Source organism: Salarias fasciatus, chromosome 22 (genome assembly GCF_902148845.1).
Source record: "Salarias fasciatus chromosome 22, fSalaFa1.1, whole genome shotgun sequence".
In the NCBI taxonomy this organism is placed as follows: domain Eukaryota; kingdom Metazoa; phylum Chordata; class Actinopteri; order Blenniiformes; family Blenniidae; genus Salarias; species Salarias fasciatus.
Genome location: NC_043765.1, coordinates 4,080,830 through 4,108,176, shown reverse-complemented (window position 1 = coordinate 4,108,176; position 27,347 = coordinate 4,080,830). Strand labels below are relative to the sequence as shown.

At 42.7% G+C, this 27,347-nt stretch overlaps 2 protein-coding genes across 2 annotated transcripts; both read right to left on the bottom strand.

Moving 5' to 3' along the window:
* Positions 1-253: 253 nt before the first annotated feature.
* LOC115409883 (prostate stem cell antigen-like) lies at positions 254-14,157 on the bottom strand. The gene is made up of 3 exons (XM_030121175.1): positions 13,998-14,157; positions 2,843-2,953; positions 254-1,432 (listed from the first exon to the last, which is right to left on the bottom strand). Exons 1-3 carry the CDS (start codon positions 14,047-14,049, stop codon positions 1,206-1,208), a joined length of 390 nt encoding a protein of 129 aa, XP_029977035.1. The 5' UTR covers positions 14,050-14,157; the 3' UTR covers positions 254-1,205.
* Positions 14,158-19,391: 5,234 nt separating this feature from the next.
* On the bottom strand, positions 19,392-27,267 carry csnk2b (casein kinase 2, beta polypeptide). The gene is made up of 7 exons (XM_030121151.1): positions 27,151-27,267; positions 26,005-26,086; positions 24,862-24,964; positions 24,204-24,319; positions 23,803-23,878; positions 23,202-23,391; positions 19,392-22,591 (listed from the first exon to the last, which is right to left on the bottom strand). The coding sequence occupies exons 2-7, from the start codon at positions 26,074-26,076 to the stop codon at positions 22,501-22,503; spliced, it is 648 nt and encodes a 215-aa protein (XP_029977011.1). The 5' UTR covers positions 26,077-26,086; positions 27,151-27,267; the 3' UTR covers positions 19,392-22,500.
* Between the last annotated feature and the right edge of the window lie 80 nt (positions 27,268-27,347).

Here is a 27,347-nt window from a genome sequence, read left to right as displayed (position 1 = left end):
GAGCTGGAACCAATGTTTAAATTGTTCTAGAAAACTAACTTCTCCTCATAGCATATCCTGTTTCACAGACCGTTTCCTGCCTCTGTAGGACTCTAATGTGGAATTCTGAAGTGTTCAAGGCTTTGTGGTTGCCCAAGACAGAGCAGGTGAAACCAGCAGGACCAGCTGGACCTGCCAGGTGACGAGTTCTTTATTTAGGGGGAAAACCCAAATCACAATCGGGACGCCACAAACAAAAATGACGTCCTTTTTCTCCCAGTTTTTACTTCCATTTTATTCATCCTTCAAATACATCACCAGTTTCAAAACAGAACATTCCCAGAGGTGGATTCAATTTGGGGAACAATGCCAAAAGTGCCACTTTAAACCAGTGTGACTCATCTCTGTGTCACACAATAAGAGATACACCCGGACAGTTTTCACAAAGGCTTTTGTCTCATTTCATCAGCAAACAGAAGCTTTTCAAACACAACATGCCCTTAAATGTATGACATATAAACACACATCAGAAGCTACTAGGAACAACCCAAGCCTCACTCCAGACCTAATGGTGACGGGTATAATTCATATCAGTACAAAACAACATCAGACTCAGTGTCTTCAGTTGACAGAGTGGAAAAATAAAAAAGATTTTTCAAAAACTCTGAAACATTTCATCCAAGAACAGCCAGATAGTTTTTTTTTTTTCATTATAATGGATATATCTTACAAAATGAAATGAAAAGGAGCAGAAATGTTCACAAAAGCACTAAAATCTACAAATCTAATATAATAAAGGCAATTAACTATAACTTACACAAATGGGTTGACACTAATGCTAAGTATCTTTTTGTTTTCTTCAATACATGAATTGAACTAATAGACCAGGAACATTTTTAGAACTGAAATCGTGTCGAAAGTGAATGCAGAGAGCTTAAATTGTAATTGTTCCAGTGGAACTGAAATTGAAGCTTATGGCCTCGAGGACTTCTACACGAGGAAAAAAACAAAACAAAAAACAAGAACCACAATCAGAAATTAGACTGTAACTGAAATAAACCCCCCCCAACAACATATAAAACACCAGGAAATATAAGACCCTTTAATTTAACTCTTGAAGCACTGGGGTGTGTGTGTGTGTGTGTGTGTGTGTGTGTGTGTGTGTGTGTGTGTGTGTGTGTGTGTGTGTGTGTGTGTGTGTGTGTGTGCGTGTGTGTGTGTGTGTCTCAAGCCATCAGGTTGGCCACAAACAGAGCAGAGACGGAGGCGAGGAGCAAGCCGAGGCCGGGGGCCCCGGGGAGGCCGGGCGCGGCGTTGCACAGGTCGGTGTCGCAGCACGTCTTGGTCATGGAGTACACGGTGCTGTTGGAGATGGCGGGGATGCTCTCCTCCGTGGTCTTGTTGCATTTCTCGATCTTCAGGCAGCCCTTCAGGGTGATTGGCACGAAGCCGACTGCAGAGCAACCGAGAGAGTCGGTGAATTCAGATTTCTCAGATGGCCTCAGTCTTTCTGAAAACTGCCACTAAACTGAAAATATCAGGTAGACTTTATGGGGTTTTATTCCCCCCATTTAGAAACCCCTTGCACCTCTCTCACTGGTCTCGATGAATTGAACTCTAAACCGTTCACTTCCTGGAGTAACGTCCATTTTGACAGAGGGCGTTTACTGTGATCTCAGATAAAGCTACACCCATAAATGAAGGATGGAATTCTAAAAGCTACCGATGTGGGTCAAAGCCGATTCCTTAACAATATTTTCATCGTAATCCTAATTTGCATTCGGCGCAGGTAGTAGAAAACGTTTATCCCGCGGCGGTTGGAATATCTTCTCAAACCTGAAGTGATTTCCCGCCGATACAGCGAAGGGAAAGTGAAGCAGCCGGCAAACAAACATGTTTATCTCGATGAAAGCTGAGATTAGAAACTGTGGGCTCTTCTCGTCTGTGATCGACAGGGCCTGATAAATCCAGCATCGGCTGCAAAGCGTTGTGCAGATCTGCAAATCTTTTCACCGTTTCTTTACCGCTGACGTCTCGCGCAGAGGATTCGGAATTGGGATCAAATGTATTATTTTTACCATTTCAGCTCTTTCAAAGCTTTCAGATTGCCGTTTTAGACTGGGTTCATGAAGTCTGACTATTCCAAGTCCGTGCAGTGCATAACTTTTAACAAACTCTTCATTTATGACTTTCAGCTCACCATTTCAACAACTTATTAACATTTGGCCAACTTTCAAAAATGACCAATTCATGAATTTTTGCTGGCTGCAATCTTCTGTTGAATATTCCATCTATTTCTGTCTTTTAACAGACATCATGACCTTTCCTGCAGAAATTTCAGCCCACATTTCAAACGAACTAGTTATGACTTTTATCTGACTATTACAATGATTTTTCCTGAGTTCCAGCTGTCTTTTCAAACTTTTGACTCCTTCAGCTCTTCATTCTTGGCTTTAGAGAACCGTTTCTGTAGCCTCTTTGTGACTTTAACCTTATTTCAGCTGTTTGAGGGACTTTAGCCGACTTTTCAAACCCTTCTTGTCTACTGAAGACATTCTGAGCCAGTTGTTCTCAGGCTACATTAAAATACCTGCTGCAGATGCATTAAAATTTACGACCTGCTTTACTCAGGCGTGCAGACTAGTTTGTGCTTTTAGCGGAGGATGATGTTCATTTACAAATACTGAAGCGATGACAGTGCGTTGCAACCGGAGAGCCGTCCTGGACGCTGTCACAGAATCACTCCTCTGCTCTTTGTTCGCGTGAGGCCGAGCACTTGGAGAATGCAGCTTGTGGGGTTTTCGGTTTTGGCGATGACAAGCTGCTCTCGCCTGGTGACATTTCTAACCAGTGAGCTCCTCACCTGCGGTCCCCTCGCCACTGAAGCACTGCTCCCCGCTCTCGCACGTCGTCTTCGTGGTTATGCACACGCGCGAGATGCCAAACTTGCACTCGTAGCAGCGGAGTGCATGCACTGGGATAGAAAAAAAGAAGAGAGAGAGAGAGATGGGGAGGATAAGATTAGGGTGCATTAAGGAGGCATGAGCGTGCACGGCCTGCACTCAGCAGCTGTGAATGTCGGTTAATGAATACACCTGCGGCCATTAAAGCTCTTCTCGTGTCCGGCTGAGATGGTTCCAGTGTTTGTCTCCGACAATCAAACTGGAGATAAACAACAAAGGAGCCGACCTTTGCACTGTGGAAGGGTTCGAGACCACCGTGGGACTTTTTAGGAGCTTTTACCTCAAACTGAAGTGTCTCTCTTCTTTAGCTATGAACCACAAGCTTGTATCTAATGAATGTCTTAAACACTGATTTGGAAGGAATGACAATGAGAATTTCTTTGTACTTTCTATGTTTATCGACGAGGTTTATTTATTCTCCATCTTTACCCAGTTTTGGTCTCATAACATTTTTACTTCTCAGATTTTTACAACTTGCTGGTATTTTAAAGTCTTAACTCCAGTGATGGGCGGTCGTCTGTTTTTCAACATAAAACCTTTTCAGCATCAGTCAGAAGCATCAGTCAAAGCTACTTTTGCTCATGAGTCCCACACACTCAGGGAAACACTGGCTGAAGACAAACTGAGTTTTTACTCTATAGTTAACTTAAATGTAAAGTGCTTCGAGGTGACTACACAGTATTTATGAATTCATTCCAATATTTGGTTGTTTCAGCACATGAGAAGTCAATATTCATTAAATTCTTGCCTTTGTCTTGATTATTTCTTCCTTCCTGCCTCTTCATTGCTTTCCAAAATGTTTTAATCTTGATTGCTTGTACTAATTATTTTGGCTGCGCCTGCTGCAAGCTGTGTGATATTTCCTGATATCTAATCTTGGTTGACAGAGTCATTATAAGCCTTGTTCTCCTTATGCGGACGTTAGTCGTTCAGGTATGCACTGTGTGCCAGTCTGACTCCAGTATTAAAGCCTGATAGGTAAAAGCTGAGCCCGGAGCTTTGGTCGGCTTCCAGACAGCCACAGATAACGCCACATTGTGTAGAAGTCGTAAATTCGAACCGCCAGTCAGCCGAGGGATGTTGACTGAAGCTTCAGAGGTTCACTCAAGGAGTCTCTTCACTTCAGGTTTTTTCTGTTTTTTTTTTTCTTCCCCAGATGACCTGATATGGAGTTCATCTACAAGAACTATGTGTGAACTGTGAATCTAAGCTACTGGCGCCAATCCAAACTACAGATTTAAATAAATATTATCAACTAAAATTGCAGAAATTTGACTTGAATAGTCATTAATAATGACTAACAAGAAGAAGAAAGTTAACAGACCATTCTAATTGCTTTAAAATGATTTTAAACTGTTTCTGAACAGTGAACTTCATGTTTTTGCAATTTATGTTTAAGAGATCATCATAAATAAAACAAAATCCCAATAAATAGTAGTGCAGAGCATTCAAATGAAATTAAAATCGCTGAAAGTGTAGAGAACCTCAGGATTAGTTCACTGCTGACACAGCAGATACTGATTTTAAAATGAGACACCACAAAGATTTCTGTTGATTTAAAGAAAACAAACTTCAGCTATGTCTAAGTGGTACTACTACTTACTACTGTTAAGGTTTTTTTGTTTTTTTTTTTTTTAATTAAAGTGTTATAACTGCTACTTTGTCCCCTGTACTGTTGCAGCAGTTTAGGCTTTGGCCTTGAGTTTTTGATTCCCGGTTGCAGAAAACACATCCGGCTTTAAAACGAGTCGACTCAGTGGTTGAAGTTGCAATGAAGGAGCAACTGATATGTTATAATTATTGCACTGAATATAATCAGTCTTATATAAACACATAGAACTCAGTGTGCCCGCTCATGCGTTTGGTACCTCCTCATGCATAATTTACAACTGCAACAACAGACACACTTCATTTTAACTTTGGCTTAGCATGATTTCAAACCCTATGTATTCATTTTTTAAACAATTTCTTCTTAAAAATGACAAGAAATAAAACATATGGGAGTAAAGAAAAGATGGAGAAACGTGTGTGGTTGTTTGAAGCAATACTGAGAGGTGTTTGGCACAATAAAACCTTAAAGTACGTTACACGGGCAGAAACTTTCACAATAAAACAACAGAGAGAATGTTCGAAATGAATCTATAATAAAGGAGATCATTTCTTTTGTTTGAAACCGGTTTGTTCTAGAGACTTCGTAATCTGAACAAGTATTTTGCTGCGATCCATTCACAGCCTCCGAGTGTGGAGTGAAGCTTTGAGGCGGGAGTATTTAACTCTGCCCAGAAACTAAAGATGTCAAAAACCCGTGTCTCCAGTTTCAACCTCATCGTCTCATGACTGGAGACACGATGTGACGGCGTGTAAATAGTCCTCTCAGCACAGTCCTGTAATTAAAACAGGCCCACATTGAATGGAGGACAGAGGTGAGGATAATTGAATGCAGCTTCCTGTGGCACCAAAGAATAGTGTGTTGTGATCTACTTATCAGAAACAGCCCTGACAAAAAAAAAAAAAAAAAAAAAATGTAGTTCCCCAAGTTTAAGACCAGGATACCAACCAGGATTAGAGGTTTTATCACGTCATCATGAGACGAGCTTGAACTCCCGACCCCCATCAGTATCTCTAAAATCACTGAAAAGAGACATTTTAACTGATTTCATGTTGCACGCGATTACTCCAGTGGATGTTCCATCTTTTATACATTCAAAATATGTTTTAAAATGGCACACACTCCGTTTTACAGTGGAGTCTCCATTCTCCCACAGGAACTCCTGCATGACGGTCTTCAGGTTTGACTGAATCGGAGGGGACCACTGCTGCGACGTTCATCAATATGAAGACGATCACGTACAAACTGCCTCCAAACCTTCACGTAACGAATAAAACCAAGCCATCGAATAATATACAGGAACGTCTGTGTGATTTACACAACCGTTCCTGTTTTAGCAGGGTGTGTGTGTGTGTGTGTTGATCAAGAGGATATTTAGTGGAGCAAAGCAAGTGTAGAAAACATCCCTGGACTAACCTGCACCTACTCACACTCAGACAGAGGCTCTGCCCAATTAGTCATCAATTTCTCTAATATGCATCAATTACAATTAACACACAGCTCAAAAAAAAACTGCACACAAGAAGCCTCAAACTGAACTGGGATCTCTTTACAGTGAAGCGACAGTGCCAACCACTGCTCCACCAGTGCTGCTTGACTTTTTCCCACATTTAACCAGTCAGACTGAAAGAGGACTGCGAAGACTTGCATGAAGAAATTTCTCTTGGCAGTGATTTGATGGCGTCTGAGGAACGGGATTTACATTATAGAGATGTTTGCCGAGCCGAGTCATCGTCATGTGTTTAGATGAGCAGCGATTCATTTTCAGCTGTGCAGCACTTCTCAGCCAACGCACACCCAGAAATCTACATTTAGATTTTCATGTTATCGGGAATGTATGAAAATGTACTAAAAATATTATATTGGAGTCTTGTTTCATTCACACACAGTTACAAATCATTTAAACACAGACACACACACACACACACCCTGTGGCACTGGTTTCGGTCACACCCAAACTAAAGTCAAGTGACTGTTCACAAGCGATCGCGTTGCTTTTGTCTGTATACTATTTCAAACAGGCTGTTCTAAGTGGAGACATAATTCTTATCCAGAGACCAACCACCAGCAGCCCATGCTTCTGGCTGCCACTCATTTTTACAACTTTGACAACTAAAATAGAAAAAGCAATAAAATGAATGCATCTAGCGTTTGATTTTTTTTTTTTTTTTAAAGTCACATGACTGAAGTGGCGGCACACCTACACACAGCTCATCGCTCAGCAATGCTGACAGACATGCTGCAAACCCCATCCCTCCTCCTCCTCCTCCTCAGCGTGTCAGATCCAGTCCAACCTGATCCGCCGCCCCACTGAGACACTTGGTCCTCGGGGGGGAAAAAAAAAAAACGGATGTACGCAACAATCTTTTCCATGGCGCTGCAGCACGACACTGTGTTTACGTAAGAAGAATCACGAGCTGAAAAGGCGGCAAAGCCTCACAAAGCCCTCAACACAAATACCGCTCTAAAACAAGGACATGCGCAAAACAGAGAAAACATTTATTTTTGACTCGTGTCCCGAGGTTCTGGACCAGCCAAAAGTCCTGACCTCAAATGCAAAAAGCTTTAGGCCTTCGACTTAAAACACATCTGCTCTTCGTTCTCTTTTTCCGGTTGTTCTAATGGATCCTTTTCATGTAGTTTCAGCAGCTTTTACCTCAGGGGTGTGTCGTGATGTAGAGGTTTGCACCTTTATACTCTGTCGATGAGGTTTCCATTCACAAACCTCTCTGGGTGTGTGTGTGTGTGTGTGTGTGTGTGTGTGTGTGTGTGTGTGTGTGTGTTCTTGTATTTCTATCCTTGTTGGGGCCAAATGTCCCCACAAGGATAGCAAAACGTGAAACGACGTGCCTTGTGGGGACCTTTTTCCGGTCCTAAGTAGGAGAAACAGTGTTTTCTTGACCATGTTGTTGTTACTGAAAAAAGTAAAAGTGCAAAAACATTTCTTTAGGGTTAGGCTTTATTGTGGTGTGGGTTAGGGTTAGGGTAAGGGTCAGGGTTAGGGGCTAGACATGAATGGGAGTCAATGGAAGGTCCCCACAAGGATAGAAATACGAGACTGTGTGTGTGTGTGTGTGTGTGTGTGACCTGCTTTCACCCACAGTCCGTTCAACCATCTTGTAACCCTGGAAGAAGAGATGGATCATTTGTTCTTCCCCACTTCTATTACACACCTTCTATGTGATTGTGGGGTTCATTTAGGATTACATTTTTTTTTCATTAGCATACATTTTACATTCAATTTGTTGTTTTGTCTTATTCTCATTGTGTTTAACTTGTCTGAAAACATTTTCGATGGAGTGAACTCCATAAACATGTAACAATAGCACCACTGCGGGATCGGTTTGGGTGAGCAGTCGGTGCCGGACTGACCACCACCACGAGGAGGAGGAGGAGGAGCCGCCGGCTGTGGCGGCCGTGTTTGTTTTACTTCCACACCCTACTGAAGCTCTTGTTTGGTCTTTCAAACCACCAAATCCGCCAAACAACACTCTATCGCACGAAAGATTTGGCAAAAATCTTCACGGATGCAACATACTCACATGCTTAGCTCCACCGCTCATCCCACAAATGCATGACACTTGTAAATATCGTAAACACATTTTGGTAAAGGTGAGCGACGCCACAGAGACAGGCAGTCTCACACTCACACCTATCATTTAACCTTAAATATATGTTTCCGGACAGCAGGGGGAAACGAGAGGAAAACATGTAAACCCCACAGAGAAAAAACGTGAGGAAATTCTACCAGTCGTGGGAATAACCACGTTAGGAGCACTGGGTTTGTTCCAGTATGTATTCTCAGCACAAAGAAGTGATCTACGGAAAACACAAAGTCCAATAGTTTTTGTTTATCATACTTAAAAACACCAGGAAGTTGGACATTCCCCACATGGAGCACATCGTCAGCGTGAGAGCAGACGCTCAGTGACGGGAACATGTCATTACTGGAAAGGGAGAAGTCACAACAACTCGGATGACTGCACAGCAGAAGACACACCTGAGAGGAACACTCCAGTGCAGAGCCTGAACCAGCGTTTTCATTCAGACCTTCACGCTGTACGACTCGCAGGCCACATGCGGTTCCCAGCTGCTCTCAATCATTCAATAGAAAATGCACCGTTTTATCGTATCGCACCACAGAAATGCTGAAAAAGGTTAATCTTTCCAGTTTGGGCCACTAGTAGGTGCTGATAACAGTCATGTGACTATTACTTCAGATCTCTGTTGAAGCTTCGACGCTCAAGATTTAAAGGCCTTTTCTGAACGCTCACGACATGATCGTTTGAACTTTACGAAGCAGCTGCAAGCAGGAGAACATTTAGTGATTTCACAACCACTTATCCAAGTCGTCATCAAACACCTGAGGCCTCGAGCGAGCAGGTGACATGAGCGCAGGTGTGGTTGTGATATAAAGTAAAGTTCATCAGTTTACGTACTCATAACAAGTTGACAGTTTCATTAAAGTATATAAAGTTTAAAATGATTTGTTACCTCCACAGAAAAGATTTCAGACCCCAGTAACAGTTTGTAGATGAATTTGAAAATGTTATGTTTGCATTTAGGTTGATTTTTCTAGGCTGCTTGGAAAGAAAAAAACTGGGATAAATTTAATTTTAACATGCTGAACACATACACACATCTAGCATAAACTTAGAAACATAAACATGCTTTATGTTAAAAATCAGAATATGACACAAAATCAAATAGAAAATATAATGTGTATTCTGGTATTACATAACATATTGTGAAGTATTAAAATATTAAGATACTTTATACAGCAAAACCAATTCAAAATTACATAAAACTGAAAAAAATGGAGAAAAAAAAACAGCCAAACAGTAGTAACACTGACATTTTAGTTTGTTTTTTTTAAACCAGAACGTTTTAACTTAATCAAATTAATAATTATAGTAAAGCATGTAAAAGCCAAATCATTTTATCTTTTAAAAAAATAAACATTCAATCCAAGTGGAAAGTGCTGATTTCTGCCTTTCCTCCATTTAAAGCGTTTTCTTGTGGGTGCAGATGCTTCGTGTGAGACAATATGAACTCATGTTGACATTTGTGAGCAGCTCAAAAGAATTTAAAAAAAATTCTACAATCAATACAAGCGCTTCGGTTGACAGGCCAGAGAACAGAGACTGAACACAGACAGTGAGTGTGTGTGTGTGTGTGTGTGTGTGTGTGTGTGTGTGTGTGTGTGTGTGTGTGGCCACAGCAGGTTACCTGTTCGGATGGTCAGGTGTGGCACAACACTGACACGCTACATGTGTACTACTAGTCCTGCGCTGCCCCCCAGCGGTCAAACACCGCCACTGCAGCCTCACGTTGTCGAACTTCAACACAGAAAAGTAACGAACTCTTGTCCACTTTGCTTCACAAAAATATGTGCTGAAAACCTGATTAATTCACCCTCCCAGTGTAGTTTTTATTGTGCACTGGACAGCTCAGTCTTTATCATTGCTTTTCATACTTGTTTCTAAGTGTTTGTTGTTGTGGTAATTATGACCTCCATTTAAGAGAGAGAAAAAAAGGGAAAACCGTAATCTTCTGTAAATTAATATTTTTAGACACTATATTCTCAATTTCCATGACTGGAGATGAAATTAAAAGAACAAAAATGTACATTTGATGTATTTCCATTTAAGTATAGTTTCAACATTAGAATAAAGAGGCTATTTGTTTTCCCATAATTTGAGACTAACCAGGATGAGATCAAGAGACATTTCCACATCTTTAACTCTGCTAGAACAGAAAGAAAACAGGAGTCAGAAGAAGGTTGACAGCAACTCTGACTACACTGTTTTGGTTTAACAGTTGAGGAATAAGAGAGCAGTAAAGGTTTTTCAAGTCGGTCTTTAAAGGAGAGGTTTTCACTCCACAGTGAGATCAGGGCGGATTTCTGTCTCCAATATGTTTGTAGTTAAAACAAAGTGCTGTTTCCAGTAACCACAGCAGTGTAATCCACAGACAGAGGAGGATTCCAGAGAGGGGTAAAACACATTACTCTCTACAAAAGTCTAATGAGATGGAGGAAAATGTACGAGTAGCTACATTTTAAAGAAATTAATTAAAAAGTGCTGTTTCTAAAGAATGATTATTGACTCAGCTGAAAACCTCCGAGCCTCTGATGTGACAATCCTGAGCTCCAGCATGTTTGGAGTAATTGTTCAGCTGAATAAAACACCGTCAATAATAAGGTGTGTCACTCAGTAGGAAATACAGAGTGTGGAATAATAACTGCCTCTCCCGTTTTCACTGTGAAAAACGTTCTGTGATCAGAACGTGATGAGATTAAATATCTGTCAATATTGGTTAAATACCAAGACCTCTGTCAATAAAGAGAAGTTGATTCAGGTGTGAAACTGAGAAGAAGTCCTCAGGCTGAGAGGGATCGACTCTTTACTGGCAGTTTCTGTTTACTGTGGGAAGTGGCTGGAAAAAAAAAAAAAACCCAAAAAAACAAAAAAGAAAAAACATCCATATGGAAAGAGATTGATGCTCACACAAACATGAGTCCATTGAGAACCATTAGGTAACTCTGCAAACAGCGTGTAAAGCCCCAGAATGGATCATCATTACCTTTACGCCGTGGCATTAGAGCCGGCGAGGCCGACTGTTTGTGGGCGAGTCTGTTCAAACACTCCGTTTGTATCAGGATGAGAAGAACAAACAGCTCTGAATGAGAGGACTAACTGGTATTAGAGCCGGTAAATATTCTACTCCAGTATCACTTTTAATCTCTGTAGCAGCTTCCTGGTGAACAATGGGGCAGCTCAGGATACAGCTCGTATTATGTTACAGTCATTAAAAAAATAATAGTACTTTCACCTATTGTATTTCTACTCTCTATTTAGGTAATTCTGGCTTCTCAGTCTGAAATGCTGGTTTGTATCTTATTGGATTTGAGATACTTTGTCATATTTCAGCTTGGGATTTAAACCCCGTATCCACAAGGAAATGGGAAGTGCTAAAATCTAACTACTCTGATATAAAACTTTCTCTGCATGGTCAATAAATGTCACAAAGGTGGGTTTTTTTTCATCATATGTTCAACCTCATGATTATTACACATGGCCTTTCACTACGGCATCTTTTAGACGGTAAAATGCAACTGAAGTGCTTCATGAATGATTGATGAAACATTAAAATATAATTAAGCGTACACATGTGCACACAGAAATAAGACTTAAACTCAAATGGAGAGAAAATGAGATTTTATAAAGCTGAATAAATTATTTGAGATAGAATCAATAAACATGGATCACAGTGAAGTTAATAAATAAAGTAGCACTGTGTTACTCAGACTCTCAGCTGGAGAAAAGCTGAAACATCTGGATTTAAGAAGGAGCTGGCAGCTGCTCGGAGGTGAGCGCCTCCCTGTCAGGCCTTTTTTTGGGAGGTTGATGTTTGAGAAAAAAAAAAAACCTCCCAGCAGCCTGAATCATGTTGGCTCTAAAGTCACCCGCACGCCCACAGAGGCTCATCCCTGCAGCGTCAGCAGGCGTGAGTCACCCTGCTGTAACAAACAACTATTTTATCAGCTGAACTGATGGAAAGCAGCCAGGATGGGACTTGGAGCGTGCCTGTCCCGCACGTTTGAGCCCTCTTCCTGCTTCAGCACCACCTGAACCTCATGATCAGGCCCAGGTAACGAGCTCCACCGCCGTCAGGTGTGGCAGAGCCAAACCGCGGAGGGCCAGGCCTCTCCAGGACCCGAGCCGGTGACCCGCTTTCTCCCGGACAGGGTGTGGCTGGAAACAGGAGAGCGCCGAGGGGCGGGCGGGGTACAAAGCCAGAGAACAATGGCAGTCGAGGACAATGGAGTCCCGGAGAGCAGACCCTCTGTGCAGGAGGAATCTGAGACCTGGGCAAAGCCTCAACTGTTACCAGGCGAGGAATTTCTCATGCAAAGGCTGGCAGGTTGAGGCACGATTCAGTCTTTTATTAACAGCTGGGGGGGAAAAAGAAAAGATCTTCCTCCCACAACTGAGTGACTGATTCTCATGTGAGAATCATCTGCTTTACACTGTACATTATTCAAACTTTAGCTTCAAAAACTTCATAAATAAGAAAAAAATCTAAACTCATTTCTATTGTGAATTCATTAGTGTTTTAGACAGATTTCTAATTAATTGTGTACATTTCTTCAGTGTTTGGAGCATCTACCAACTGACTGAATCAACTGGTTAACCATCACCTTAATCCAACCACCTCAGCGACCGACACAACATCATCGACCAGGCTTTAACATCACGAGATGAATCAGACAGACATGACTTTTCACTGAAAAGGTTAACCGTCCAGTCCGTCTCACCAAGTGAGCCAAATAATCTTTGTAATGTAATGATTTTCTCTTGATTTCCTGTTATTCTGTCCATTCTCCAACTGTCTTTATCTGGCTGTTGATTTTACCCCCCCAATACAGTGTAGGCCCTCCTTCATCTTCATATGACTTTGTCAGTCAACTAAAATCTATTTCCGGTTGATCGAATCAGGACTGACCTTTAAATCACTGCTTCACTCCTGCTTTTGGCACAACTCACTGATAACTCAGCCATTTAGTCACGTTCTAATTTTAACTACACAAACATTTCTAATGTTCCCTGCGGATTTAAATACAGGCCAATATAATGGAAACGAACACGGTCGCCCGCTTCAGCCTGCACTGAGGTTATTTTGAGCTGCATTTTAACAGGATTAACTCATATTTCTGTTTATCCCTCAACTTATTAAATTATCTCAACTGGTAAGCCATTTAAAAATAGACATTACTTTCTGTACAGTGTTTAATTTTCAACATTTTTAGTGTTATTCGGCTTGATGTGTATCAAACAGAAGCTCAATGTTCATCATTTCATAACCAGAAACATCCTCTTTACCAGATCCTGTAGGTAAACTAAATTTGTGCACAGGTGTAGTTTGCAGCACAGTGTGCTTTTGCATTTGTCCTGGGGGCATAAGTGGGTATTATCTGGTGTGGTGGGCCTCCTGAAGGGGGCATAGGGGGTGTTTTCTGGTGGGGTGGGCCTCCTGAAGTGAGCCCAGTGGTCCTGAAAGCTTGTGGAAGCAGCCCTGCTGTGTGAAGCGAACACACCCAGTGAAGAGGCAAAGCTGCTCTGCAAACCTCAGCAGCAACAGATAATGGCACATTACTCCCAAAACCACCAGAAAAAAACCTCAAACAACAACAGTTTCAGTCCAACAAAACGCGTTTGACTGGATCTGATGTGAATTTCAAAAGAGGGGAAAAAAAATGGACATTCAATTTTAAGCTCTGGGAAAAGTTTAAAAGTGGAGGAAAAAAAAAGCACTGTAACAAAACAGACATGTCAAAGTGCTATTTTTGTTGGAAAATAAACTTACTAAATATTAATACGTGGATGATTTGCTTTGCATAAGAAGGTAAAGGTTTATTTCAGAATAAATAGATGTTTTCTTACCCATGGCGAAGCAGAATCCGACCACCAGGAGCTGCACAATAATTCTGTTCATCTTGGAAAAAAAGTTACTAAAAAGGCACAAAATGGGAGAAGAAGGAGCTGAGAGAGTCTACGCTCTGTGTGTGTGTGTGTGTGTGCCTGTCCGGGAGCTCCGTTAGAAATAAGACTCACTCTTTCCGCCCTGCTTCATTTATAACTCTGCTCCTCCCATCACATGTCACTGAGCCCCACCCTGAATCCCACCCAGACACACACACACACACACACTTCAAAGTTTCAAATTTACACTGCAACATTCTGAAAACGATGTCAATTTAAAGGGAAACACTGAAAACAATGTGGTTTTCATGTCGGGGGGTGGCGCTCTGCAAGTAAACTTTGTTTTTAAACTGTCCCTCTACTGAGCACGTGCAGAAGAACCTTTTACCAGGGCCTTGGCGTGTATCTGTCAATACACTCTTTTTTCTTTTGGATTGATTCTTCATTCTCTGAAGCCTGATACGACCAATTTTGTGGCCTCACATGACTATTTCATGGTCACATTATAGTATTTTTAGACCTCAAATGATCATTTTGTGGCCACAAATGAATATTTTGTTGTAAAAAATAATTTTCAAGGCAAAAAATGACTCTTTTGTGGAGACACTTTAGTATTTTGTGGCTTAATATTAATATTTCGTGGCCACAGAATTCTAATTTTGAAGTATTTTCAGATGACGTCTGAACTGCAACATGCTTCAGTAAACTAATAAATCAATGTGAATATCAGCTGATGGAGTCGTTCACCTCAGGGACACACAGAGATAGGAGTCCTTCGATCAATTAACAGGTTTATTCTGGAAACAACAAAGAGAAAGAGTTTCGAGCTTGAATCACTTTCAAAAATCACACATTATTCATTGTTTTCTCCTCATATGATGAATTTCTTACTAGATTTCTGTGAAACATCTGCTACAAGCAATTGGTGAAAGAGTCAAGTTACATTACTGATTACTAAAAATGCAAAGAGCCTAAATCTCACTGACTCAAAGGAGTGGGAATAAGTTTGAACCTTGCATTGAGCTTTTCCTCTTGCATGGATGTAAAATCAGGCCCATGAGTGTGATTGAGCGCGAGCTGAGGAAGGGAGGTTCCTGTGATTCCTTCCTCCCATTCTGAGCTTCATGGCTGAAACAGACAGACAGTGATGAAACGCCTCCAGCTGGAGGGAACTCGACACGTCCCGACCTGCCTCCATTGAGCCCAAACATTTCTCTGTGTTTGTCTGCAAGCGTCTGCAAACAAAACGCAGCCGAGGCCTCCGAGTGACTGGCACATGCACGCACGCCGTTATGAAACGGTACCTTCAGAGTCATGGTTTTGAAATGCTTTGCAGAGAGGGAGGCTGTTTGTGCCCCGTGAAATGCCTCCATTGTTTTGCCCACAGATCCCCGGCGTTTCTCAATTCATGTGAGGGCGTGGGGCAGAGATCTGCCAAAGCAACCCTTCTTCCGCCAGGGCCAGAGACGATAAGGGAGAGACGAAAATCCAAACTGTGGGAGAAGGCACAAAGAAGAACCCACGACCAAACGTGCAACATGCAAATGATCAACCACCTCACTGCATGGGGGAGTTCGGTAATGTTGACGAGGGTCACCTGGGAGTCCAGAGAGACTCAGTGCTGGAGGGAAAAGAACAAAAAACATTTGATCACAAGGAAACACACACACAAAAAAATCCCATTTAATGCACAATTGTGGTACTTAAAGAAAGGATAAAGAGGAAGTGTGTCACAGCAGAGAGGCCGTGACGCAGCTGCAGTCCACAAAGACATGAAAGGAAAAAGACATGAGCTTCATATAAAAGAGGCTAAAAAAAAAAAGCTAATATTGACTTTCTTAGATATCACACTTTGCAGTTTAATCAATGAGGAGAGAAAAACAGGTGGCAGGAACTTAAAGTGATAAAAAGAAATATTCCGCCAGATGAGGTTTAGAGAACAAGTTGAGACTAAACTTCTCGCGGCTCTGAGAGAGAAAACAACTTTCTCTGTTCTTCAGACCTTCAATGAGGCTTCCCTCCATCCTTCACAGAGCATCATCACATTCTGAGAAAATGAAAATGATTATTCAATTACTTATAAATGACTTTTGAAATTTGAAAAAAAAGTTATTTAAGGATATTAATGTAATAAAATCAGTTTTTAAAGTTATAGGCTGTATAAAAATACCAACTGCAGGACGCCTTCACACAGCTTTATATCAATATTTAATGTCTGAAAGTAACTAAGAGGCACCCAGTTAACCTTTTTCCTAGTGTGAATTGTCATTATTCTGATATTTAATCAAAAGCTTATTTAACTTATGATCAACAAAAAAAGTTACCAAAAACATTCACTTGACTGATAAAATGTTAAGTTGGATCTTTGAAGTATTCTCGATTAATTGTAGGATTTATTTTTCAGATAAGTCTGCTCAGGATCAGTGGGTGTCCTGGAGACATTTCAAGCCTCTCGTCATTCATTCACATTACAGATTAACCTAAATATGAAACCAAGAAGAACCTTTGAACTGAAATCTTCACTTCAACAAAAACTTCCTGTTCAGATTCTTTCCTGCATTTCAGGACTGATTCTGTGATTTTGAGGTGGTGTTTGTGGACTTTCCCTCCTCCTGAAGCCGCAGAAGGCCCTGTCTTCCTGAAACGAAGCGAAGCGGAAGTGTCCATGGTTTCTGTGTTTTTGCTTCCTGAAAATGAGCCGCTGGTGCACGGCAACAGGTTTCTCCTGAGGCTCGCTGCTGAAGTCAGAACAAACAAATCAGTGGATCCGGACAGGAATTCACGCAGGGTTTTGTGGCCACCGTGGGTTCTCTTTAAGCTCTCGGCTGTGAAGTGAGAGCAGCGGCGTTCAGCCGGTCAAAACTTGGCTTCCATAAAATCGCTGCAAATAAAACTGTGAACTTTCACAGTCACGGATCCACCACCTGTGGTCTGATCGTGTGTTTTAATGTGAAAGCGACTTTTCCATGCGTCCCCTTCTGTCTGTGATGGCAGCAGTGTGAGGGCGGACATGTTGGATGTTTGTTGTCATGCGAAGTCCGTCATCTCAGGAGTGTTTTCTGAGTTTCCAGCTCAGCAGTGGTCACGGTCACATGTGAAGTCAGACGCTCAGGAGTCATCATCGCAGATAAGAAAACCTCATTTCAGGAGAATCTACCCACTCTCTCAAAAGTGACGCAAAGTCAGTAAATATAGTCAAAAATGATCTCCCAGGGCAGAAAATATCCAGATTTCACCTTCTCCAGTACAACACTGCCAACCCTTCACATGGCTTTGACCACAAAACATCTGCTCTGCAGTTTATAAGAGAGCTGTCTGAGTCTGGGAAGTCAGCTGAAAGCAGCTCCTGAGGTCTGATGAGGACAACTTCATGCTTTCAAACCAAACTCTGCATGTCAGAACTCAGCAGAGGTGCGAAGAAACAAAGGAATTCTCACTCAGGCTGATCTTTCATGTGTCTGTACTTCCTTATTTTCAGAGGCTGCACAAGAGGATAAATGTAAGACCAAGACTTCCTGTTTATATATCCCATTTCCATAATAAAATCATCTAAATAACTTTTGTTTTTTTGCTTCAAAAAGTTAGTTTTTGAATGTTTATATGTGTCATTTCTGTGACTGGAACAAGCAAAGATAGAATAACAGAAGTAACTGTGTGCCTATTGGCATACACAAATGTTCACATTTAAAAGCCATTGTGCAGATTTTAGGTAGAGAAAGCGAGTAACTTCTGTTTCCCTGTGGCTAAACGTCACACATGCAGGGAAAACTCACAGGAAAATCTTCCAAATCCAACATTTTGGTTCCTCTGTGGACAAAAGGACTGAGAATGAAGTCAGAGTAAAGACATTCATGTCCCGGGGAGGCTGAATCAGTGTCCACGCTGCAGGAAACCAACTTACAAAACACTGGAAAGATGGACAAACTCCAGGAAGTAACAGTTTTTCTTATTTAACTAGGCAGTTTAACTTTACACCTTTCAGTGAGAACATGACTACTAGCCTCCCTTTTCTCATGCTACATGTAAATGCAGGCAATCTTAGAGTCTCAAATGCGTGTTTTTGGTGTGTGAGGAATTTGGAGTATCAGGAGTAAAAACCCACGTACAGGAAAAACATGCAAACCCACCAATTCGTCAACTCTGAGGACCAAATGTTGTCCTGCTGCCTAAAGCTCCCTGAGCTCCACCAGGTGCCACGATAAGGAGACTCCAGTGTTATTCGTTTCTATCAGAGGCTGGAAAATACCTCAGGTTTTTAATGTTATCTGCAGTTTTTTCCCTGCAGCATTAAAAGAGAGGATAACGTCTGAAACCGGCCTGCAAAACACAAACCATCTAATCTGCGACGCTCTCGTGATACTGAGCACACAGAAATCTTTTCTATCAGCAGATTTTCAAATCCTGCTCTCGGCTGTGGTCTGCATATTTCCTTAATAGCTGTATCTGTCGCAGAGCGACATCCCAGGAAAATGGTGCAACAGGGTTCCTGGGCGTGGAGAAGCAAAGGATGAGTGTTTCACATGACTGCGGCTCAGCGGGGCCCAGTCCCACTCTGGAAACAGTTTTCCTATAAAACCTGAAAAGCGCTTCTTGCATAACAGACCGACGGGGTGGGGGGGGGGGAACTTGCTGCTCCTGCACAGGAGCCGAGCTTCATCCTGCACTCAGGAGCTTGGAGAAAAACTGAAAACAAGGCTCTTTCCTCGCAGACGAGAGGATTTCGGTGGAAGGGGAAGGGCAGGTCCCAGGCTGCGGTCTGAGGTTATCCTGAGTCATGAGGAAACCTCGTCCTCTTCTCCCTGTGGAAAAACTGACAGGCAGCGGCCCACATGAAGACGGCTCAGCCGGCCGGGAGCTGCACAGAGGGGGAAAAAACACCGCATGTGAGTCACTGGAGAAGAAGTCCCGACTGCAGACTCTCCAGGTGACCTCGCCGTGTTCGTTCCAACGCAAACAAAGGCGGCAGTTTGGCTCCGTTTCTACTTGGCGTTCGAGTTTCCTTCAATCTGAAAAAGTATCGACATCCCAAATTTAATTTTAAGAATTGCATAAGCATGACTGAGATCTTATGATTATGCGTGTTTGTCCTCAGTCAGAGTCATGTGAAATACCAGTCAAACCACACCCAGCAGCTCCACAAGCATCACACCCTCTGTCACCGCAGAAATCCTCCTACAAGCTCAAAAACACTCACTCACACACAAATGGTGGGAATGCAGGTACAGTTTTTTTTTTTTTCTCCTTGTCTGCTGTTAGGAAACGACTCTGGAAAACAGTTTAATATTTTCCCTCTACTGACGCTGTGTGGCATCAGAACGAAGGTGCGTCTTGAAATGAGAAGAACTGACAGAAGAATATGAAAAGAAAATAGAAGTTTATTGAGAATTCTGGATCCTTGCTCACCCTCCCACACTAGCAGAAAGACGAACACAGAGACAAAAGTTAAAATCTGCACACATAAATACAATTTTCTGTTTCATGAAAACCCGAACGACTAAAGTCTAAAGCAGCCACACCGAGGGGAGGGAGGAAGGCGAGTGGAGGGAGGGCGGCTCATCTTCTGCCACGCTGAAAGACGAGCGGCCGGTCGGTCTGTCTCTGGAGCGCAACATAAATAAAGACTGTGCTGTGGAGACGCACCAGGAGGATCAGTGCCGAGGTGGAGTGAGCTGAAGGATTCAGATTGTCTAGACTCTCCGGGTCTCCTCGATCCCTACAGACGCAGGCCGACTTTTGGGGGAATACTCCGTGCAGAGCAGATGGACAATGAAAGACATTTTCTGTTAAATCTATAGCTGCAGACGGTGAATGATCAGCTGATCTTCACAGAAATACTGTCCAGTCGGAACTAAACCTCCCTACTTTGATCTGTCGGTTATTTCGTTTCAACAGGATGCATGTTTTCAGAATTTCCTGTTTTGAACACAGAACTGCTTCTGATTTGTGGCATTGGTGCATTTTAGATTAAAAAAAAAAGAAGAGCACAAAGGCTTCATGCTATTAACTTTAATCTCAGATTTCAAGTGAATTGCAGAGAACCTGGAAACCCACAGAAAAAATGAAATAAAAGCTAAATGATTCAGATTTTGAGGTTAAAAAAAAAAAAAAAAAAATGATGAGGACTTTCCTGGTTTTCTGCATCAATTGATCCTCAAATGAGATCCGACCAAGTCACAAATAATTATAGACTATGTGCCGAACCTCATACCAAACATACAGCTGCCACATCTCGTGTCTTTACTGAACAGATCCACTAAAGAGCGACAGTCCCAGGGGAAGCAGTGGCTCAATTAGACAGCCACTGCTTCCACTGGAACTGAAACAATTGATACGATGTGTTCCTCTTCAGAGTCCGGTGAGCTGAAGTAACTGTGAGGAAGGACAGTCCGAAGCCGGTCTGATCAGCAGCTGCTGGATCAGCCAGGTGGAAGTTATTGCTGAGTTAGAACGTTAAACGCTGCTCTGAATGTGGTACCAGGGTCGACACATCGGATCACATTTTATGAAGACTGCACTTGTTCTTTTTTTATTTTTTTCTTGCAACAGCACCGTTTGTGGTCAATGATTGGGCTGCAACACTGCAGCCAGCCAGAAATCAATTTAAAAAAAAATAATAAAAAGGAGCTATAAAGCGTTTTGAGTGGATTTAACTCACACAAAAACCACCGATAAAAAAAGTTTGAGCTGCATTCACACACCAGTAGTTCAGTTTATTTAATGAGGTTGCCTAGCAACCACTCACAGCCCGGTGTTACGCCGAGTTCTGCACGACTGTGGAGAATTGTATCCCTTCACTGAAGTGTGCAGGAAATGCTTCATTGATTTTCCTCAGAAACAGACCTGGAATAAGTGCGTGCACCACAGTTGGACTTCTCAGTGTCGTAGCGAGTGAAAACGAGGGAGTGCATTATTCAGCAGGTTTGTGATCCCTGGTTTATTCAGTCAAGACTGTAACCATTAAATCTAAACCGATGAACACGTGTGTAAGGTACATGTTTCCCCGAGAGGCTCAAGTTATGTAAATAAGAGGAAACTTCCAATACCAGATCAGAAACGGCACACTCATTTTATAAAATCACATACGCTGAATTTAAAATAGCTTAAACATTAAATTAAACTAAACTGTTATGTGCAGCCTTGCAGAACTCTCCATAACACCGGAACAGGCTGCAGAGCTTTGGAGCTGCTCGGTTAATTAAAACAGCTGAGAACAGAGCTCACGCCACGTTCGTCAAACTGGACTTGAAAATAAATATGAACACCTTGCTCACAACACCCTAATCCAATTATTTGACCCAGATGACATAACAGGTACTAACTGGCTATTTTTCCATAATTCAAGGATTTACATTCTGAAGAACGCGAGTTTCGAGGTGTCAGCCGAGCGGCTGCTGCCGTTAACTTCCTCTACAGCGGCATTGATCTCATCTGCTCTGCCAGTAAAGGAATCAAACTATTTCCCCCAAACGTCGGACAGCTTGTGCAGCAGAGACGAAGCTGTGTGACAGTAAAAAAAAAAAAAACCTGCTGCTATGGAGGGGGCTCGAAAAACAAACAACAAAACAAACAATAACAGCAGAGGCTTTGTTCTGAGGTGGGGACCGGCACAGACAGGAGTTTGACACGCGCACAGACAGCCGGAGAAAGACACGGGCTTCGTTACAACTGACGATCCAAAGAGTCGCCACAGATCGACCGATTTCTACTCTACGCCTTCTGATAAAAGAAAAAAGAAAAGGGCTTTTTCCCCAAAGTAAAACCTCCTGCTTCTCTGTACTTTAAGGCAAATTTAACGGACTTGCTTTGTGCATCAACTCCACAAAACTTCAGACAAACCAAATTCTCACGACAAGACTGACAGAGAGAGAAGAGCCGGCGTCCAGACTGTCTCTGCGAGTGCCAGCCTGGGTGGACATGCATCGGAGGGGGGGGGGTCAGGGGGTCGGATGGGGAGGGGGCGGGGCTTGACCATCACTCTTCACCAAACTGTGCCAAACACAGAGCCGGGCGTGACGACCGGCTCCGGCCGGTGCCTTTTCTCTACTCCTCCGTCTTTCAGACAGAGGAGTGCGACTGTCGGCCTCCCACCGATAAACTCTGGACTGTGTGCTCGTGGTGGGAGTGACCTGCAGCAGCGGAGAGCCAGGTCCACCTCGCCTTCTGCTTTCGGCACAGGTTAGTTTGGTGCGAGACGTGCATGGAAACCCAAGTTTGTGTGTGTGTGTGTGTGTGTGTGTGGTTAAGATAACGGCTGGGTGTTGATGTCTCGCTCACACTCAAAACCCTTCACACTCTTTCATTTGCCCTAATCTAAACCAAAAATAATACAGTCTTGAGGGTGGGAGAGGGGGCATCTGCAGAAGCCCTGCGAGACGCAGATGACCCCTCTCCTTCTGATCATAACTCTTTCCTCCACTCCTCTCTCTCTCTCTGCTCCGTAGGAATCGTCCTGCTCTTCCTGGCTCTAGCGGATGGCCTTGACGGGGCTCTTGAAGCTTGAGGCAGCTTGCAGCTGCAGCTGGTAAGCCATCGGGTGGATCTTGAACCCGTAGAGCCTGGAAAAGGGGGGAAAAAAAAAAAACCGTCAGAATATTTGAAGAAATAATTATGTTATAGACGAGTCGCACAAACACACACACACACACAGTGGCTTTGATGATGCTGTTTGCACGATGACTAGCTGTGTGTTTGCTTTTAGGGAGAGCAGGGACGTGTGATCTTAAACTCTCGCTATTTTTCATCACTCCACCCTCATCGCCTGACACTGGAGAGACAACAGCACAGCGTGAGTCAGGGAGTCGCCCGATATCAGGATCAAGCCGGCAAACAGGCAAACTTACTGCCACGTACACCGAAACCTTCAGAACCCAGAGGCCAAATGGCTGCTGAGCACTCGTCTTTACAGAGCACAGCATCTCCAGTGCATGATGAATTCATATTCTGCACGTTAACGCCGCTGCAGAATCACTCAGAGCACAACTTTATGGAGGCCTGACGGCAAAGTGTGTGTCGTGTCGTGGCGTGGCTGTTGTGACTGGAGAAAGGACGGACTGTCTGTACAGCAGCATTTCACATGAAAGTGGTCTGAGGAGTGAAGGGAATTGGCATTTTGTTGGCAGAAATGTGACTGCGTGCACGTATTCCGGCGCTTCCATCCACACTGACCTTGGGACAAACTGATTGGCGGGCCGCTTGGGCCTGTACTCCGGGTGAACCATGAAGAGCATGTGAGGGAAGCCAGTGCCAAAATAGGCTCCATCTGTGTGGTGGTGCCTGGAGGACTTGGGTGTGTAGACATCCATGCATTTAGGGCAGTACAGCTTCACCATGGCCTCTCCGGGGATGTCCGACAGGCCTGGAGAGGAAGAGGAACAAGTGAGATTTACAACGTTACAGTATGGGACAACAAAGGCACTGTTAGTTTGTACTGATGTTAGGACATCCGTGTAAATTTTGATTTCAACAGAACCCGGGTGTTTGCAGTGGAGAGGGATCATGTTTATCAGTCTTCTTTCATTCCACTGTTCTCAAGTTAATCTTTAAAATAATGCTTTACATGGATGCAAACTCACAAAGGCTAACTGAAACGCAACAAGGAAACATCCAGTGAACGTTTCTCTGCGCTGAACACGGGGTCGAGACCTTAGATAAGCAGCTGTGACCCATGTTAACAGCTTCCCAGCATCTTGCGTTGTTTGGTAGAAGTGACAACAGCACAAACACATACAAGCTGTTTTAAGGACATTTGAAGCATTGTCTGACTCACCAATAGGAAGCATGGGCTGATTCTCACAATAGACTCGGGGACAATAGCCAAAATCTCCCTGCTGATACTTCTCCAACTGAAACAGCATAAAAAAAAAAGATTGAGAAGACAGAAACAATCAGTTAGTGAGCAATTATCATTTTCAAAGACATGGAATTTTTTTTCCCTTTTTTAATTCCATCACTTAAAAAGCCTCTGATGTCCGAAGAGACGACATGCTATAAGAGGAGCTGTCGAAACCAAAGTTTGAGAGCTACCAGCTGCCAGTGAGGCAGGAGATCTGTGAGACCAATAAACAGACTGTTCTACCAGGGTGAAGTGTAACTGAGCCACGAACACAGATCCAAACGGGAGAGGAAGGTTTCCGTTAAAAAACCACGGCACTGAATTGTGACACTGACCATCTGTGCGATGCCTCGGTTAGTGAGGATGTAGCGTGCGTGGATGAGGCCGTACAGCATCTCGGCCGCCTGCTCGATCAGGTCACTCTGGTTGGGATTATCCTCCAGCTCTTCATCTAAAAACAGAAACACGGAGGTTTCTACCAGGCTCAGTGTTTTTGACAGTTGAAAGAAATGCAAAACTGTGACCAATGAGATCAGAGGTTCAGGGAGAACTCCAGCTTCTACAAAGACAGATGTTTAGTTTTTAAAAGGAGGGAGGGAAACAGAGAGACAGAGAATGAGAGGGAGAGAAAAGAAGAATTTCTGAAGATGTGACATCAAAGAAGCCCAAATGGCATGAAAGTTCCATGAGGAACTTTGTGATCATGGGAGGTATTCCTGCTGCTCTTCAGATCTGTTCAAATCTAACATGACTTCAAGACAAAACCTGGGCTGTTGGGTGCTGTTTTGAAATCTCAAGTAGAAAAAAAAAGCAACCAGGATTTCGCCTGAGACCACCTCATGACTAAAAACACAAGCTAATATCAAATGCTGCCAGGTGTTTCTATTCATCGTGAGATGGAAAACCTCAGGCTTCTGTAATGAGACATGTAAAGAAATTGTTATTAACCAGAACTTGATTAAAACTTGGACATGTGAATGCTATAATACAGACCTGGCTCGAGGTCCAGGATCATGTCGAGGGCCTGGCGGTAGTGGGGAACCTGCTCATTGAGCCCAGTCAGATTGAACTTGTCCTGGATGTAGTCTTCATCCACCTGCAATCAGAGAAGCCGGACAGGAGAAGCAATGGTTTTTAATTCCCTCAGTCGATCCTGCATTCGCACACGGGAAAGAGGAATGGGCCTCTTCCAGGAAAGCTTTAACACACAGAGATTTCAGAACAGCCTTGGGGTCAACTTCAACAGTAGCTGCACTTCAAGGTAAGTACAACACAACGTAAATACAAGTGCAACGTATCATATTGCTGCATTATACGAAGTTAACAATATAACACCTCAAATATGCCCACATAGTTCCATGAATCCTTTAAAAACCTAGAAAAATATACAACATCTCTAGTCCGATCAGGTTCATTAGGCCTTTTTTTGTATTCATGGTTTGGATTCATATAAGCTTCTGAGGAAGGCTGCAGCTTGGCAGCCGAAACATGTCAAGGTAGGCAGAAATCACTGGCCTGTTTATATGAATCCAAACCATGTATACAACATCTCTGTTTCATGCTCTTCACGAAAGTGAAAGTCAACAGCAAAAAGAAGCAATGAGGCCAAGCTGCAAGGACCATGTGACCATATGTGACATTTTATTTGTCACATATTGACCTCCTGCTCAAAAATTAAGCAACGCTCACATCTCAACTCCTAACTTGTTTAATGTAGCTCTGTCCTACCTCCAACATGAACGCAACCCAGGAGCTGATTTAATTATCCCACAAATATGTTTGACAGGACAGGCTGACCCACTGATTACACTGATTAAAGAAACGGGATGGAACAGAGGTGGTGAGGTGGGTTAATTTAGAAATCTACTGAAGTGACCTGGCAACTTTACATTGTTACGTCACTGTTTCAAAAGACAAAAATAAGGACATAACAGTAAGGCTGACAGCAAACACTGCTGCACACAAGAATAATTAAGACGAAGCAAACTAACACCAAATTCTTTGAAAGGTTGAACTTTTGGAAGCATATTGATTTTTTAATTCACTGAAGCAGGATTAAAGTGTGTAATATTTTCTTTGAATATGAGTAGTTGTTATCGTGATGATCAGGAAGCCGTCCTTTTCAGTGAGACTCACCTCACAGAAAAATTCATTTCCCCTCAGTCCACAGAACCAGGAGATCCATGACACTTCTTCTGAACTGCTCATGTCTGAAGACCTGAGAAAGGGCCAAAGCAACAAATCAATGTGCTGCATTCAAAATTGCCTCACAGCATGCAACTGGATATGAATGACTGACTTCATACGTCAAGTACAGAAAAATGGGAAAACAAGCTTCAAGTAAGAATTACAGACGACAATTAGTTCAATCTGTGGAAATCACTCACAAGAAATTGGGGTAAAGAAACACCACCAATAAAAGATCAGTGGCACAAGAATGCAGAACAAATATTCTTAATGGAAAATAACTCACAGAGGAATAACTACAAAACAAATTGAGCAAATGGGCTGTATGCGAGACTCAAGACGATAATGCTCAATTTTAAACAATGAGCATGCAAAAACCTGTCCATAAAGGGACTTCCCAAGTGACATTAGTGATTGAGTTATCTTTGAGTATGGATATCAAACTTTGTTTTCTGATAAAGGTTTAAGATGACGCAACTCAGGCAAACGATACTATCATCGATTCAGAGCATTTTACAGGATCTCCGTCTCGCTACATGAATTTAATTCCGCTTTTATCAGATGTGACATGTGTTTAATCTGTTTCTGTTTTCACAATGAGGTGTTTTCACCCACTTGCAGACGTGCCTCAACAAACCACTGAATTAACTGCAATCAATTGTACTTAGTTGCTTCAGCTGACTTTCAAATATATTTGGAGTTAACTCTAAATTTGCACATTCTAAAGAGACAATATTTAAGAGAATAAGTTAGCGGCGTATTGGCCGCTAAAGGCTAATGGAAGCGAAGCTAGCTATCCTGTGTCATCTTCAGGACGTTTATGTCCAAATACTCGATCTTATGGAATACTTTTTCAGGTGTGGTCAATCTAAAACACGCCTAACTAAAGATAATTCACAGATAATAAAACCTGCATTAGACGTACAGGACACTTTAAACAAACACCGGGTGATGTAGTCGCTCTTAGCTAACAGCAGAAACTCGATATGGCGCATCGTCAGAAAACAGGCCCCGCGACAAAGATCAGCTCTCTGCTCGGCTCCCAGCGCCCCAAAAAGCCGCAGACGTTCAGCGTGAACAGCTGCGTCGACTTACTGTGATTTCAGCTTTCGCCCTCTTGGAAATCTCTAGTAGATCAGAAAAATAATTTAAGAGTTTGTAAATAAGATGGACACCAGCTCCCAGTTCACCCCGTAGGTTACCTGCTTCTTCTTCTTCTTCTTCCGCCTCGTCCTCCGGCCTCTGAGCGCCTGCGCGCTGCCGCCCTCCCCTGGTCACTTTCGGTACTGCAT

Excerpts from the sequence above, each read along its gene's own strand:
- csnk2b (XM_030121151.1), bottom strand. The coding sequence starts at position 26,076 with ATGAGCAGTTCAGAAGAAGTGTCATGGATCTCCTGGTTCTGTGGACTG. Across the intron at positions 24,965-26,004 it reads GAAATGAATTTTTCTGTGAG|GTGGATGAAGACTACATCCA; the intron begins GTGAGTCTCACT and ends CTCTGATTGCAG. Across the intron at positions 22,592-23,201 it reads GCCAATCAGTTTGTCCCAAG|GCTCTACGGGTTCAAGATCC; the intron begins GTCAGTGTGGAT and ends CCCCTTTTCCAG.
- LOC115409883 (XM_030121175.1), bottom strand. The coding sequence starts at position 14,049 with ATGAACAGAATTATTGTGCAGCTCCTGGTGGTCGGATTCTGCTTCGCC. Across the intron at positions 2,954-13,997 it reads CGGATTCTGCTTCGCCATGG|TGCATGCACTCCGCTGCTAC; the intron begins GTAAGAAAACAT and ends TTTCTATCCCAG. Across the intron at positions 1,433-2,842 it reads CAGTGGCGAGGGGACCGCAG|TCGGCTTCGTGCCAATCACC; the intron begins GTGAGGAGCTCA and ends GTTGCTCTGCAG.